This window comes from Pelobates fuscus, chromosome 8 (assembly GCF_036172605.1).
Source record: "Pelobates fuscus isolate aPelFus1 chromosome 8, aPelFus1.pri, whole genome shotgun sequence".
In the NCBI taxonomy this organism is placed as follows: Eukaryota; Metazoa; Chordata; class Amphibia; order Anura; family Pelobatidae; genus Pelobates; species Pelobates fuscus.
This window is the reverse complement of record NC_086324.1, coordinates 173726305-173743029: the sequence shown is the minus strand read 5'-3', so window position 1 is coordinate 173743029 and position 16725 is coordinate 173726305. Positions and strand designations below refer to the sequence as shown.

General features: G+C 41.6%; 1 protein-coding gene across 1 annotated transcript in view; it reads left to right on the top strand.

The window, feature by feature from the left end:
• Positions 1-449: 449 nt before the first annotated feature.
• LOC134571380 (uncharacterized) overlaps positions 450-16725 on the top strand; it is a 38041-nt gene continuing 21765 nt past the window's right edge. The window contains exons 1-6 of the mRNA XM_063429581.1: positions 450-571; positions 3918-4107; positions 6118-6389; positions 9741-9910; positions 10952-11179; positions 14375-15308. Of these exons, the coding sequence (XP_063285651.1) occupies positions 532-571; positions 3918-4107; positions 6118-6389; positions 9741-9910; positions 10952-11179; positions 14375-15308 (1834 nt within the window). The 5' untranslated portion in view covers positions 450-531. The remainder of the gene's footprint in view (positions 572-3917; positions 4108-6117; positions 6390-9740; positions 9911-10951; positions 11180-14374; positions 15309-16725) is intronic.

The following is a 16725-nucleotide window of genomic DNA, read 5'->3' as shown; positions in this document are numbered from 1 at the left end:
TGAATGCACCAAGTCTTTTCTATGGCTAGCGATTTCACTGGCACAATGTATAGAAAGAATAAAGAGAGGGATACAATGATGTAAAGTACAAAGTGCCAGGACAGGTACCCTTTAACAGAGATAAACTTACCATTTAGAATAAAATCTAGCCCTATGCCTGATACCATAATATCAAAAAATAACCAGAAATTACAGAGAAATCTAGTTTTAACATGTTAGACCTTGTGACAGTGAGACAATAAAATGGTCTCTGTGTGGCAGTGATGTTGTGGTATAAAGTGCAATGAATTATTAAAATTTTTAAAAGGTGTTGAGGAACAAGTCTCTCTGCATTCTCCGGGGAGGGAGGGAACATATAAATGGGTTACTAAGTAATTTTATAGTGATCGAAGAGGACTTTACTCTGGACAGCTCAGACTGCCTACTAATCAAACAAGGAGGTAAGAAAACTGACACTTTCAAACAGTCAGAGGACACTAGGCTCAGCCATCCTCAGGAACAGTCACAAGGGAACCTCCTTTTGCATAAAAAATGGATAACAGGGATTTCATGTTTATATTTCTGTTTTTAGGTAAGTGACATAATTGTCCTATCAGGATTTTACTATATTTTATTTTCACTATGAAGGAACAGTATTAATAGAAATTCCCAAAGAGAGAACTACCCTTATAATAAGTATGTCCTAGTAGGCAAAAAAAAAGAATTCAGCTGAGTAACTGCGTTTTAAACGTACCCCTAAATCCTGGTTTCTCAGCAACTTTTTTAAAAGTTTTATTACATTGTTTATTATAATATAGACCATTCTGTAAAATAATTCACTTTATAGAATCCGAAATACAGAATTATGAATTGTCTCAGAATGAGCCCCTATTATACAACTTGAAGTAAATGGTTAGAGGCAAAAATATAATTATAATAAGCTAAAGAAATAGAACTGTCCCAGCATGCTTTGTATTTCCCTTATTCTATAAGTATATTCAGTATACATGCACGTGAAAACCAGTTGACTCGGCCGGTGTGTGATACGACAAGTGTGAACATTCGTCATATAGAGTCCCTATATACCTGGTGTCAATTAAAAACTACTGAAATAAGAAGTCTGTTATTTAGTGGGGGGAAACTGTGCATTGATTAATAAACAAATTGAGTTTTTAATATTTTAACCCTCCCCCCCCCCCCCCCTACTCACTGCAGGAACTTGAATACAGTGATAATAATTCAACAAAATATAATATGGTAGCGTATAAGAATATTTACATGACAGTTCCCACGCCAATATGACTTGTTATCACCTTCTAAATATAAAACTGGGCTTCCACAGATTCATAGATAAAATAGATAATGCTGCAAAGTAAACAAATAATTATATTTTTCTGCCATAAATGTTACTCTTTAAATAATAACATATTGCAGTAAGCATGGGGTATGTATTGCAAATAAAAATGAGCAATATTTTTGATATTGTAATTTCTACCTTAATACAGCTCTTGTGAAATCCAGATTCTACTGTTTGATGAAAAAAGTTAGTAAGATCATAAACTGACTTGAATAATTTAGACTAAACGAAAGGCTAAATAGGGCCCTGGGATGGGGCCCCTGTGACAGGGAGGGGTGCACAACCAAGGAGTTGGCTATACTCCCAAATATATATATATATAAATGAAACCAGGGGGCTGCACTCACCTGAACATGCATAAATGGGGTGCTGCTGGGGGCCACATCCGAGGGCCCTATTTAGCCTTGTACTGCAGAGAGAACAATCAAAAACAGGAAGGTGTACAATACACCAACCAGAGAAGTGGAGAATGAAAGGTGTACTATTGGATACACCAACCCTTTGTTGGGACGTAGGGATTAAGCTGTCAAATGGAGGGGGGAAAAGGGACTACTTGTGTAATAATGTCAGGGGTATAAGTGGACTGTAGGTGTCCAATGGTCCAACTCACATGGGAATGAGCCTTCCAGGACCGGCTAGCTGCCAAGAATACAAACAAATTGTCCTCCTCCGAGGCCTACCAGAAACTCAAGACACTTCAAAGGACCTACCTACTAAACTACGCATACTTTTTAACTCCATACTGCAAAGACCCCTGGACACCGTGTTACTGCTAGATGGGGCCCACAGAGCTGTGAACCTAGAAGATTGCCACAAGACACACTGAGAGATATCATATGTAGAGTTCACTATTTTACGCTCTAATAAGATATTCAAGTGGGTGATACACAGATCCAAATCTTCCCAGACTTGGCCTGGACAACACTTCAAGGTTGGAGGGCCCTTCGCCCGATTATCCAGCTACTTCAAGATCACCAAATCAAATATAGCTGGGGTCTATACAAATATAGACAATCAGTCTACAACACTGGCGTGCTTATCACCATCAAAATGACAGTGGATGACCCTGATTTTTTGAAACACCTTTACATGCCTCATGTGGACATACTAGAGTAGTACAATGCCGCAAATGGGACTCCAACTCCGGCCTTACCTCAAAGACCACGATGGAAGACTCAACAAGGGCAAAAGAGGCCCACATCGAGACCACCCTCTCAATTGGCACACTGAAGGGCAAGACAGGATCATTTAGTGCCATGAATTAATGTTTTAGGTTGTATACTACTTAAACTAGTTATGTGGCACCTATGTGCATTATAACTCATTATGCACTGCTTAGTGATGATCACATTTACCTGTGGTCCAACTCTGACTATGTTCAATGCAACCTGATAAACTGGGACTGCGCACTCATTACCCCAATGTGAGAGGCCGTCGATTTCCAAGCAAATCAGGACAGGGATCCTAGAGGGTTATTTACTAAAGTGAAATAAATTTTTTAAAAAAATTGGTCGTTAAGCGAGGATCCCTCACACCAGCGAGACAACCAAGTCTGGAATGTGCTAGAGAGCAGATCTATGTTCGGGGGAAATTCCCCAAACATAGACCAGCAGGTTACTCATTAATTAGGAATAGATTAATTATCAGAAGAATAATTGTATGGAAAAAGAGTTCAAGTAATTAACTATAATCAAAAAAGAAAAAAATAACATTTGTAGAGAAGAAAAAAAAAAGATAAATTTCTGATATAAAATGCTGATTGTTATCTTGAAAGGTTATTAAATGACATGTACGCTTCCTTGATGTTGTTTTGCATAATAAAACTTTGTAAATAAAATTGATTCAGGTGTTCACTTTTCAAATGATTGTTTGGTTAATTCTCTGATAATTGTATTATTTTTCTGGTCCTTATTTATAAAGATGTTGTAACACCCAGCTGGCATAATAATTTGTGAAGAACGAATGTGTTCAGAATAAAAATATAACATAATATTAACAAAATAAGACATCTTATTACACGCATAAAATAAATCCATAAAGAAATATTTCTCTCCATGTCTTGTGAAAAACGTTAAACTTACAATTGTAAATGTTTTCACGTTATTTTATTTCTTAAATAAACTAAATTATATTTCCTTTTCTGCCAACACATCACATACTTATTTACTTCTAATATCAATGAGTTACGCCGCCCGTGAAGCAGATTATGCATTCAGGAAGCAATTACAAAGTAAAGTCTGTTCGTTTAAATAGTTCTCACATTTATATAGCAATTATTGATTAAAAAAAAAAGACACATATAAACAAAACAAAACGTAATTTATGGGCACTTGAATTTTTTTCATGAAAAAAAAATCACAGGATCAGATTAGGGAAAATCTGTTTTACACTTCATAGGACACTACAGTCACCAAAACATCAGTGAATTGAGAAGTGAGACTTCACCAAACCTGCTTTATTAAGTAAAAGTTGCTTTGGTGACAATAGTGTCCCATTAAATTCTTGAAATGTTTATCCTACTTAGCTAAAGATTTCTAATGACGATATTTAACTTTTATATTTCTTTCTACCTTCCCCATAGGATGTGTTTCAAAGGCTGCCACAGACATTTGTGGGATTTCAGAGTTCTCCAGCCGGATAGTTGAGGGTACAGATGCTTCAGACGGAAGTTGGCCCTGGCAGATTAGTCTAAGATTTCAGGGCAGCCATATCTGCGGGGGATCCCTGATCTCGAGTCAGTGGGTGATGACAGCTGCGCACTGCTTAGAATTGTAAGTATCCCCCCACGTCTACACAATATGGGAATATCTAGCGATAAAAAGACCTAAAGCACTAAATGTCTCTCTAGCGGACCACGGGTAACCTGACCGGTTACCTCCGCTAATTCCCTTCCTTCAGCCGGTCAGGAACCGTTTAGAGTACAAAGAGACCCATTTCCTCCCCTCCTCCCCCACCCCACGACACACAGTCCTTGAGGTACAACACAATTTTATTGGCCACACACGGCTTTTATGTATAACCCCATACACAACTCTACAGGGTAACATCTCAGGATCCTTCCCCTCCTTGGCATCCTAGCACGGGAAGGGACTCTGTTCTCTTTGTCCCCAAAGACGGCCACTAAATCCACAGGGTTCCCCACACCAACCGCCACAGGTCTTCTTCCCAGAGGCCTCTGCGCCTGGGAGTCCAGGCGCGGGAAAAGGGACCGTTCCTTTGTCTCCGATGCACAGAAAAGCCCACCCGCAGGAAAAGAGCTGGTCTCTTTGTCCCCGCAGGCACCGAAAAGCCCGCCAACTTAGCCCGTGCCACAGGAGTTTACACACCAACCTCAGGGACCCTCACAGCAGTATCTTCCTCAGCCAGTCTCCGCTTGCGAGGTCCCATTGTGAAACCCTTCAACGGAAGCGTCTCCTTTCAGGATACGAAGGCTTCCCCTGGATTGCGGTTCCACACCTATGTTACGAGTGTGAACGTTTTTAGTAATTGGTGTGAACGTTCTAATAGGGCATTGGGGAGGTCCTCATTCCTGAGATGAACGAGTCGGGAAACAATCCACGAGTGCTCCCCCTGGTGGGTGTTCACATGTACAGCAACCACCCAGGGAAGCACTCATTAATTGTTTCCTTTTGTGGTTTGCGGTTTGACACTTATGTTGCGAGGTGTGAATGTTCTAACCTAACATTCTAAAAGAGGTATCGGGGTGATCCCTGTTCGGGAGGTGACTGAATTCCCTCCGTGTAAGACCTCTCGAACGGGGAGTGGGCACAATAAACAAAAGGAAGGGGAATCGCACATAATATAAAGAAAGACAATTCACTAACATGCGGTGGTTCTGCCACATCCTCCCTGAGCTCTGTCATGTCTTTTCATTGAAAAAATGGTTTCACAGGTTTTATTTTTGCATCTTTTATCCAAGAGACAAAGATCACTAATTCCATCAGTGAGGGTACCTATAGATGGTGGATACCTATACATATCACACAGTACCTATAGATGGTGGATACCTATACATATCACACAGTACCTATAGATGGTGGATATCTCTAGATGGCGCACAGTACCTGTAGATGTTGGAAGCTACAATGTTTAAGTCTGTGTTGCTCAGTGTTATTTACTATCCTGCTTTAGATTGTGATTCTGTGAGGACATCGAAGGTGATTAACCCCCTGGAAGGATTTAGAATCCAAATATCAGGGAATTTTAAGAGTTTGATACTCAGCATTTAGGAAACGAGGGCTGTGCTGTGTTACTTAGTTTAATGATGGAAGCGGCATTGTCAGCTGTGCTTTTGTCAACTCTGATGGAGCCTAAGAAATCAAACCATGTACCATATATCGATGTATATTCTCTTATGGGAGTGGGGAGGAATTTTCCCCAAGATTATTATGTCTGTCACCTTCCAATATGGCGCTGATGACAAACGTAAAATGTACAGAATTGACATTAGACAGTCCGGAACAGTGCCCCCGGCACACAAGAGCAGATAACTCAGCATGTGCAGTGTTTTCAGCTGAAATAACGCGCATGTTTGCTCCTACCACCAAGACCACTTCAAATCACAGACGTGGAATAAATGCAGAACAGACATTTAATGGTGTGGAACATTTTGAATATCACTGTGAGTGTATTTATCGGTTATTTTACTTGATTGAGTAAAGTTACACCATTTCATGCCAGTTTGTACTTTGTAAAAATATCTCTTTACATTATATTACCGAGATTTGTATTTTTTTAGATCAAGGCTTTTTGCTTCAATAAATTGTTACTTCCTTTTCCAGATCAAACACTACTTCATTGTACACTGTTGTCCTTGGTGCCTACCAGCTGTCCATAACCAATTCCCACCAAGTGACGTCCAACGTGAATAGTTTTATAATCAATAGTCTGTACGATGGCCCCTGGTATACCGGTGACATCGCTCTCATCAAACTCTCAAGCAACATCACTTACACTGAATACATTCGACCTGTGTGCCTGCCCCCCGGGTCCATCAGTTTCACAAACTGCATGAATTGCTGGGTTACTGGATGGGGGGCTACCAGCTTTGGAGGTGAGAGTCCGTGAATAACTACATAAACTGCTAAGCTCAATACCTAGTTATATCTTCCTTCTACAAATCCTGTCTTTACAGACAATGGGACATTCTGTACTTCACGGTCAGTGAGTCCATAATCTCCATCGTGGAGAATCAAACACGAATGGCGATACACAGGTTGAAGGAGCCAAGCAATGACTATAGAGGAATTAGTAAATTCAGCCATTTTAGACTGTTGACGATTAGATTTAATTTACTAAAGTTCTGAGTTTAATTTAAAAAAACATAAAAAGTTAGTCATAAACTGAAGTCCTGGTGACCACACATCTCCCCTTTATTAAGGGTACGTACCCCCGGCTTAGTTTCTGAGGGGGTACATGGCCTCTGAACACTGGTCATTATTCTAGGGCCAAAGGGAATCACAGCACCACGACCATGACGGCCCCTGCGGGGTGGCCTGCCTCTGCCTGTCATTTTTTTTCCGATTAGTGGTAGTATGCGTGCAAGCTACTGTGACAACAGATATGAGTGGCACTGTGCAGTGGCAGAAGTTGGCAGAGTAGACGCTGTAGGCCTGACACACACGCTTGCAGACAACTAACTGCTATTCAATCTATTACAGTCAAAAAAAAATTTTTTTTTTAAATGTACACTACTGTTACACCAAATATGAGTTGCACTGGTGTGACACTGTATCCTGGCAGGCCCTGAAACGCACACGCGTGAAGGAAACTGACTGCTATTATATTACAGTTCAAAAAGTTTTGTTTTTTTTAATGCAAGCTATTGGGACACCAGATATGAGTTAGTGGTGGCACTGGGCAGGCCCTGAACGCACACTCGTGAAGGAAACTGACTGCTATTATATTACAGTCCAAAAAGTTTTTTTTTTAAATGCAAGCTATTGTGACACCAGATATGAGTGGTGGCACTGGGCAAGTGGGCACAGTATACGCTGTGAGCCTGACACACACGCTGGCAGACAACTAACTGCTATTCAATCTATTACAGTCAAAATTGTATTTTTTTTTTTTAAATGTACACTACTGTTACACCAGATATGAGATGCACTGGTGTGACACTGTGCCCTGGCAGGCCCTGAAACGCACACGCGTGAAGGAAACTGACTGCTATTATATTACAGTCCAAAAAGTATTTTTTTTTGTTAAATGCAAGCTGTTGTGACACCAGTGAGTGAGTGGTGGCACTGGGCAAGTGGGCACAGTATATGCTGTGAGCCTGACACACAGGCTGGCAGGCAGACAACTGCAATTACATTACACAGAAAAAAAAAGCAGACTGATGTTCTAGCCCTTAAAAGGGCTTTTTGGGGTGCTGTCCTTACAGCAGAGATCAGATGAGTCCTTCAGGACTGTAGTGGACACTGAATACACTAGCCTAGCTATCAATTTCCCTATCAAATCAGCAGCAGCTACACTGTCCCTCCTCTCACTAAGAATGCAGCTTCACAATGAATGTAAAATGGATGCTGTCCAGGAGGTGGGAGGGTCTGGGAGGGAGGGTCTGCTGCTGATTGGCTGGAATGTGTCTGCTGACTGTGAGGTACAGGGTCAAAGTTTACTCAATGATGACGAATAGGGGGCGGACCGAACAGCGCATATGTTCGCCATCCGTGGCGAACGCGAACAAGCGATGTTCGCCAGGAACTATTCGCCAGCGAACCGTTCGGGACATCACTAACCCTCAGTAAAACATGGCAGTTTCTCTCAAACACGTTTTCAGCTGCAGGGTTAACACTAGAGGTACCTGAGCTGAAGTGGTCTGGGTGCCTATATTGGTCCTTTAAGCTTTTGTTCCTTCAAGCGCTTAGTGCATTTGACTAATTTATGATATATCATACTATATATATATATCTATATCAATACACATTATGATTAATCACAGGTTTTATTTGAGATGTTTGTTGAATCTTTACTTCACTTGTTACATTGTATTTTTATATTTGTTTCATTTTCTCCTATGCAATAAATGTATTTTTTTTTTTACATTCTATTTTGTGCTATTCTCCTTATTTATTTTTTAAATTTTTGATGATACCGAGTGGCACAACAGCAACATCTCTCGTTTGTTTGTTTATTATTGATAATTATATTAATTAAGTTCTATACCTATTAGTTTGTTTTCTTCTTCCTCTCCAATGTTCTATTGTTTGCTTGTGACGTTCTTTATAGCCCTTTAGCGCTATTAGAATAATATTCCAGATACCATAACTACTACAGTCTGCTGTATGGGGTTATGGTGCAAAGAGTGGCCTGGCACCCTCCCAGTGTAAGTAATGAAGCGCTATCTGAACAGGTTTACAACTAACCTGGGGTCTGCACCAGTCAGAGCCCAGAATCTACTGAAAAGATCTTCTATTAGCTTTACTGAGCCGAGCCTTGACTTTACTCAGGGCATCTGCCCTGCTTAGACTGGGACAATGAAGGGGCACTGTAAGTGTAAAATAGTGATCTCTGCATATGATATCTCTCGGTGTGTCTTGTGGCAATCTTCTAGGTTCACAGCTCTATGGGCCCCATCTAGCAGGAACACGGTGTCCAGGGGTCTTTGCAGTATGGAGTTAAAAAGTATGCGTAGTTTAGTAGGTAGGTCCTTTGAAGTGTCTTGAGTTTCTGGTAGGCCTCGGAGGAGGACAATTTGTTTGTATTCTTGGCAGCTAGCTTTTGATTTTTGTTATTTTGTTTGTAATTGTTATGTTTATTAAATAATATAGTCCTATAAATGACTCCTGCCTGCTTGCTTGGATAGAAGGGTGTGCCCCCTCAGAGGCACAGAGTGCTATAACCTTGAGCCAGGCATTAAGGGCTCTGGAATAGGTGGGCAAGATCTTTTTATTGTATATCTGTTTATCATACCTTACATACTACACCAGAAGTCTACTGGTTTCCCCACTTCATTTTCGTTTCATATACCATATTTGAGCGGACAGAGGAGGGGATCGGGTCACCTAGTACACTTCTGCCTATACGATCTGAGCCGGTCCTGGAAGGCTCATTCCCATGTGAGTTGGACCATTGGACACATACAGTCCACTTATACCCCTGACATTATTACACTAGTAGTCCCCTTTTTCCCCTCAATTTTACAGCTTAATCCCTGTGTAAAGTGGGCCATAGTAGTTGTGATGTTTTTGGTGTTCCTTCCACCTAACTATTTTGGAGCTTGCTGCACACCTATGGTTACCTGTGTATTTTTGATAAATAGGAGATCTAGATCTCTCTCTGCAGACAAAACAATTCATACTGATGGAAAGCACAGAGGTCCTGTTTTTTTTTTTTTTAATATTATAAGTAAGTATTCTCTTGTTTTAAACTATGTCCTAATAATTATTTGGTTTGTACGCAGGTCATTTCGTGGACCCTCAGACTCTACAGCAATTGATGGTCCCACTAATTACCAGAGACTCATGCAATGCCATGTACAACATTAACAGTGGACTTACGTACAATGTTACCGTAATCCAGAGTGACCAGATCTGCGCCGGGTACCAGGCTGGAGGGAAGGACTCCTGCCAGGTGAGTCAGCCCAACCGCAGATCTTCCATCTAGTTACACACTGGGGGAGATTAATTAAAGTGATTTTATTTTTAGCCACTAATCTGTTGGTATTTAATAATTAGTTCTAAAAATAATGGTTTGTAAACTATTGGCATTCGACTGCCTAAATTATGCTATGGGTTTTTTTTTTTAACCTCTTAAGGACCAAACTTCTGGAATAAAAGGGAATTATGACGTGTCAGACATGTCATGTGTCCTTAAGGGGTTAAAGAAAGTCCATTTCAAAAAAGACCAAAAAAATCTAGAATGGCAGACAAAGTAGTAAAACAACATCTTTCTTTCTGTAAGATTGATAAATCTGTTGCGTCAGAATGTCTATATTACACATCGTCACTTCCAGGGATCCATGGGAAACATACACTTTACTGTCGCTCTTTGCTTTGATGGGTTCTGTAATATTTAACAATCTTTAGACTACGTGCACAGCTATCTCTTCTCAGCATAGTGCACACCACTCTGGGCACGCCATTTAGACAACACAGAGAAATACATGGATCCCAAATGATCTGGTGCCCTCGTGTTTTAATAAAGAGCATTATCCAATCCTTGTCACCCTTCACCTGAGTGAATCAATGATTGTCACGTGGGATTGAAGGAGGGATGGAGAATTTATTGTATTTCTTTCTAATGAATCTCAGCCGGACTGTGTCCATATATTCAGCTGTATTCAATTATTATAATATGATATTAACCACACCATCCAGCAGCATGTGTAGGATTCCTGGATATGGATCATTCAAAAGCAGATGCTATTTACTATTCTGATGTATTTGGTCTGCATGAGGTTGGAACCAGTATGTGATATAGGGTTCCCACTTTCCATTTTTAATAAATAAACCTCTACATCTCCCTCTTCTCCTCTTTCTGGAAACTTGCTGTAGAATTGCCCAGTTGTAGTAATGTATGTGTCTCCAATTGCTCTCCCCTCTATATTCTGCAGCATTTCATTGGGCTAATTGAGTCATTGGCTCTGGATATAACCCAACCTCTGTCTTGCAGGGTGACTCTGGGGGTCCGCTGGTCTGCCAGGTGGACAATGTCTGGTATCAGGTTGGCATTGTGAGTTACGGAGATGAGTGTGTTCTCCCAAACAGACCTGGAGTTTATACCCTCGTATCCGTTTATGAAAACTGGATCAATTCAACTATTCCACGTGTATCAAATTCCGTGTCTCTTCCACGTGTATCAGTTCTGCTCCTATTTGGTGCTCTCACATTTCTGCTGCATTGACTTGAACCACTGTGATTGAAGGACCCTGACAAGGCACCCCTGCCCCCTCAGCATCGCTGCTTCCAGATGGGCATTACCCATGGCCTAAGGTCTAAACCAAGATTTGCTTCAGTGCAATTTGCATCCTCTGTGTGTTTTGCCTTAATGCAGCTCCTTCCACAAAAACAAACAAACTGTTATTTAATAGAGAAAATAATTATTATATATATATATATATATATATATATGTTTTTTTACGATATACCTTCAGAGATAAGCACTTTTTTCTATTTGTTTTGTATTTTAGGTTATTTGTAGATTAGATTTTTGTGTTTTTTATTGTAAAACGTGAAGTAAACACAAAGCTGAAGTGTCTGCTTGGAACATATTGATACAGATACTAACCGGCCTCCAATAATGGAAACGTATACCAATTATGGGTATCTATTGAAAACGCTGAACACTCCCCATAGAGATGCATTGATTTGGTACATCCCTATAAGCAGATGCAGATTGGCAATAGCCTCCCAATGATTTCCTATGGGAAAGTTTGGATTGGCTGAGATCATCAAGATTGATGATTTCGGCCATGGAGGCGAGCCAGCCACAGCGAGCCCAGCCGCCAATGTGGAAAAGGTAAGTAAAATACCTTTCTGCTCCTATTGGTTATCTAGCACTATAGCGTTAGGAACACATGTTGGTCCCTTTAATGGTTACAGTCAGTCAAACTTGGAGGTTTTGGTCCCCCAGGTAGACTAAGTCCCTGGTCCCTCCCCCAGTTATATTCGGAGTCATTTTATATTTTGAATAAATGTGAGAAGACAAATTAAATGAACTTTCTGTTTTATGGGACATTTTATCCTTTAGATGAACGTTTGGCTTGATAAGTCTTCCTTACACAATGTATTTCATTTACATACACAAAGCAAATCAAACAGTAATATTAATCTAGTCACAATGGTGTTGTTTTCCAATTGTTTTTACTGTAGATTTAATCTATCACAAAGCTCACAAAATGTAACCATTCAGGACACAGATATCAAGGCAACATAGAGAATTCTGCAATAACGTGCTAAGTTTGAAGCAAATTTACTGTTTATGCTGTTTGTTCTATATTACTCGAGAAAAGCTTTCATTTTCAGCTGAGCAATACAGCCTCCAGGGCATGGACAAAGTCTGGCTGCTGCTCAGCGCAGTAAACGTGCAAGTGGTGTTTGCTACCACTGAGTGCGACATAATGCAAACCGAACATGAAATAAATAATAATGTCAACTGAAAACATAAGTTAGGCACCAAATGTATTACAGAGAAACATGATGTATATTATGTCATTTACACTGGTTATATGGGAAATTGCATATGAGAGGGGAAAGATGTCTACTACAACAGTCATAATATAAAACCGAGCAAGCAATTGAGATGCACACTCCCCCATGAGGCACTGCCTCCGCTCAGGAGGACAAACAATGCCTAATCCTAAATTCCTAACATTCATGTAGAGGCTGGCGGCCTCCACTCTCTCCCAGAATTTAACACATAAAGTTGGTTCACACCAAGAGCACACGATTTGATTAGTCCCAGAAATATGATCACCAAGCCTGATCCACAATTTACTATTGGTAATCGCTCACAGGATTGCCCGTCTCTCGAGAGACACACTGTAAAAACACCCCACTTTACCCCACTTCACAAAAGTGAAGACTTAATAGCAGGTGGAAGGACGTACGTGGCCCAAGCGGTGCCCATACAACTCCCCAGAGGCCCTAGAGTCGTCTAGGGGAAAGCCACAGACTGACAAAGCCGTCTTTCTTTCCCTCAATTCCAAATACCTCAATTTCTTGCTCCACCTGCAGAAATACAATATTGTACATCGTTTATTTGTTATCGGTTATTATTCCCTGGTACACAGTGCGAAAGTGACAGAACACGCAGTTCACACACTCTCTAACACCCATAATGGCAAACCTGACTATAGTCACCCTCAATGTCATGGGACTCAACTCCCCGACAAAACGATCACTAACACTCCACGAACTCCACAAACGGAAAGCAGACGTGGCGTTTATTCAGGAGACCCACCTGAAGGCAGACTCCACTATCATTATCCGCAACAGACACTACCCCCACAGGATATTTCAGCTCCTATACAGATGCCAAAACCAGAGGAGTAGCCATCCTCATAGGGGCGCACACCCCGTACACGCACACGAACCAATACACAGACCCAACCGGTAGGCTTCTCATCATCAAAGGCAAAATTGGCAACACAATAGTGACATTCGCAAATGTTTACTTACCAAATACTAAACAAAGCAGGCACCTACGCAAATACCTCAACATAATCGAAAAGCATGTAAAAGGCATTCTAATACTGGGAGGTGATTTAAACATGTTCCTTGACTCGGAATTGGATACCACATCCAGCTCCACGAAGTACAACTCCAAGACCCGAATTACGATGTCCAAACTGTTAGACAAAACTCATCTGTTCGACTGCTGGAGAACTATACACCCACAAAGACGAGATTACTCTTTTTACTCAGCGGTCAAACATACATACTCTCACCTGGACATGCTATTCATCCCACACAGACATATTCCTCAGATTCAACCATGTGAATATGGTCCAATCACATGGTCAGATCATGTCCCCTTGTCTCTAGTTTTTCAAATTCCAACCCTGACACCCACCAGTTTTCAATGGAAACTCAATGACACCCTGCTGAACGACCCTACCACGGTCAAAACACTTGCAACTACATTGAAACACTACTTTGAGGACAACACATCACCGTCCACATCCCCGACAATAACCTGGGAAGCCCACAAATCAGTAGTGAGAGGACATATCATAGCCATAGCCTCCAAAATTAAGAAAAAGAAAAAACCTCAAATCTCAGACCTCTTGCAGGACATCTGCCAAATTGAACAGACACACAAAAATAACCTCTCTCTAGACCTCTACAAACAGCTAGTTGACAAACGCACAACTCTACAGACCCTATTAAACTCCAAAATCAAAAGAATACTCACACGCACCAAATACTCCTATTACACTCAGGGAGGAAAATGCAGGCAGATGCTAGCTAAAGCCCTTCAACAGAGCAAACACCGTACATATATAACTACAATCAAACAACATGACGGGACACGCACTCATCTGCTTCCACAAACCTTCATGCCTTCTACACAAACCTGTATAACCTTAGACAGGCGCCACCACAACCAGAAGCCCGTTTCCTTTCTGACCGGATCACACAAACGATTCCCACAAACATAAGACAGTCAATAGAAGGACCCCTGACGAACGAAGAATTTGGAGACATAGTTAAAAACCTCCCAATAGGCAAGAGCCGGGGGCCCGACGGCTACACTACTAAATGTTACAAAACCTTTACAGACTTGCTTCGCAAACCCTTTGCCACTGCCTTTAACTCACTTGTCTTAGGACATAAACTCCCAGTTGAGTCCCTAGAAGCTCACATCACACTAATTCCCAAACCCGGAAAGGAACCTGAGGAATGTGGGAGCTATTGCCCAATTTCTCTAATAAACTGTGACCTAAAAATCTTCACTAAGATTCTAGCCAACCATCTCAAACCACTCCTGAGAGGACTGGTACACCCAGATCAGTCGGGGTTTGTGCCTGGTAGGGAGGCCAAGAATAATACAACGAAACTACTAAGCTTAATAAACATAGCTAAGGGAGAAAGACCCCAGAGCCTCATTTTAACCATAGATGCCGAGAAGGCTTTTGATAGAGTGGACAGGTCCCTCCTCAAGGCCACAATGAGAACTCTGGGCTTCGGTCCACATTGGATGGACTGGCTCGCAGCCATATATTCAAATCCGGGAGAGAGAATATGGGTGAACGGACAGTTATCAGACACTATACAAATAACCAATGGTACAAGGCAGGGCTGTCCCCTCTCCCCGCTCCTATTCATCCTCACCATGGAACCATTCCTACAAGGAATAAGAGATAACCCGAACATATCTGGCCTTAAAGTAGCGGAACAGGAATACAAGGTCTCTGCTTTCGCAGACGACCAATTGTTCACAATATCCAACCCAGAATCTTCACTACAACACCTAATACAAGAAATAGATGCATATAATCTAGTCTCCAACTACAAAGTAAACATGAGTAAGAGTAAAATACTGCCACTAAATGTGTCCATCGACGCACAAACAGCGCTAGGCACAACTTACCCATTCCACTGGTCCACAGGGTCAATCAGATATCTGGGAGTCCAACTCACAACCCCACTGTCACATCTGTACCCCCTCAATTACACAACCCTCCTGGATAAAGTAAGTACAGAACTGAAATCATGGAACAAACCACAATTCGGCTGGCTATGCAGAATCCATATCTTAAAGATGATGATTCTTCCTAAGTTTCTGCACATAACTATTCACTAACTTTATATGGACAGGTAAACCCCCAAGACTACAATATGAGTGCCTCATAAAAAGCAAACAGCGAGGAGGCCTTGGCCTACCCGATTTAGAAATGTACCACAAGGCCATCATCCTCATCCTCAGGATTTATGAATGGTCGTACCCACAAAACACAGCCCAATGGGTACGGATTGAGGCAAGCTTCTTCACACTACCAATATACGCCATACCCTGGCTCAGCAGAGGGCCAGAACTTGAGACACATCCGGTGACAAAACACCCCACAATCACCCACACATTGAAACTATGGTCAACCACCAGGAAAGACAAATATCTCGCACCACACCCTTCATCACTCTACCCATTAACAGGAAACCCCTCCTTCCCCCAGGTACTGACCCCAGAGCTTTTCAGAATTTCCCCAAAGAGGCACATATACTGACTCTGGGGGATGTCCTAAACGACCAAGAGGTCATCCCCTTTGAACAGCTGCTACCCACAGAATCACAAACGAGACTAACACAACTCAGACATTCACAACTAAGACACTTTCTGAGCACGGACCAACCACTCTTACAGGGACATAGAACTCACACTCTATACGAGACCCAATGCGCCCAACACACCATCCGGAGGGGCCATATCTTCTCCTTCTACAAACAATTATGCCGACGTACCGAAGAAAACTTACCAACTTATACGACCCATTGGGAAACAGAACAAAGGATACAAATACAGGCCAAAGTGTGGCACAGAATATTCACCAACATCTTCCACACATCTAAAAGCAACAGCACACATGAGAGCAATTACAAACGAATAGCCAGATGGCACTACACACCAACCCGCATTAACAGATTCTTCCCCAACACACCGAAGACATGTTGGAGGTGCAAAAGTGCAGAGGGAACCACAAGCCACATATGGTGGCTATGCCCGATAATACGTAAATATTGGACCCAGATAGCTGATATTATACACACTATCACGAGACACAGACTACCCCATGACCCTAAGGTCCTGTGATTTTTGCTGTACCCCCATGCCCTACCCAAACGCACACGCATATTGACCAATCACCTTCTAACGGCAGCGAATGCCGCCATTCCAACTAAATGGAAAAAAAACACACCCCCGATCGATCAGAGTCTGGGTAGAAG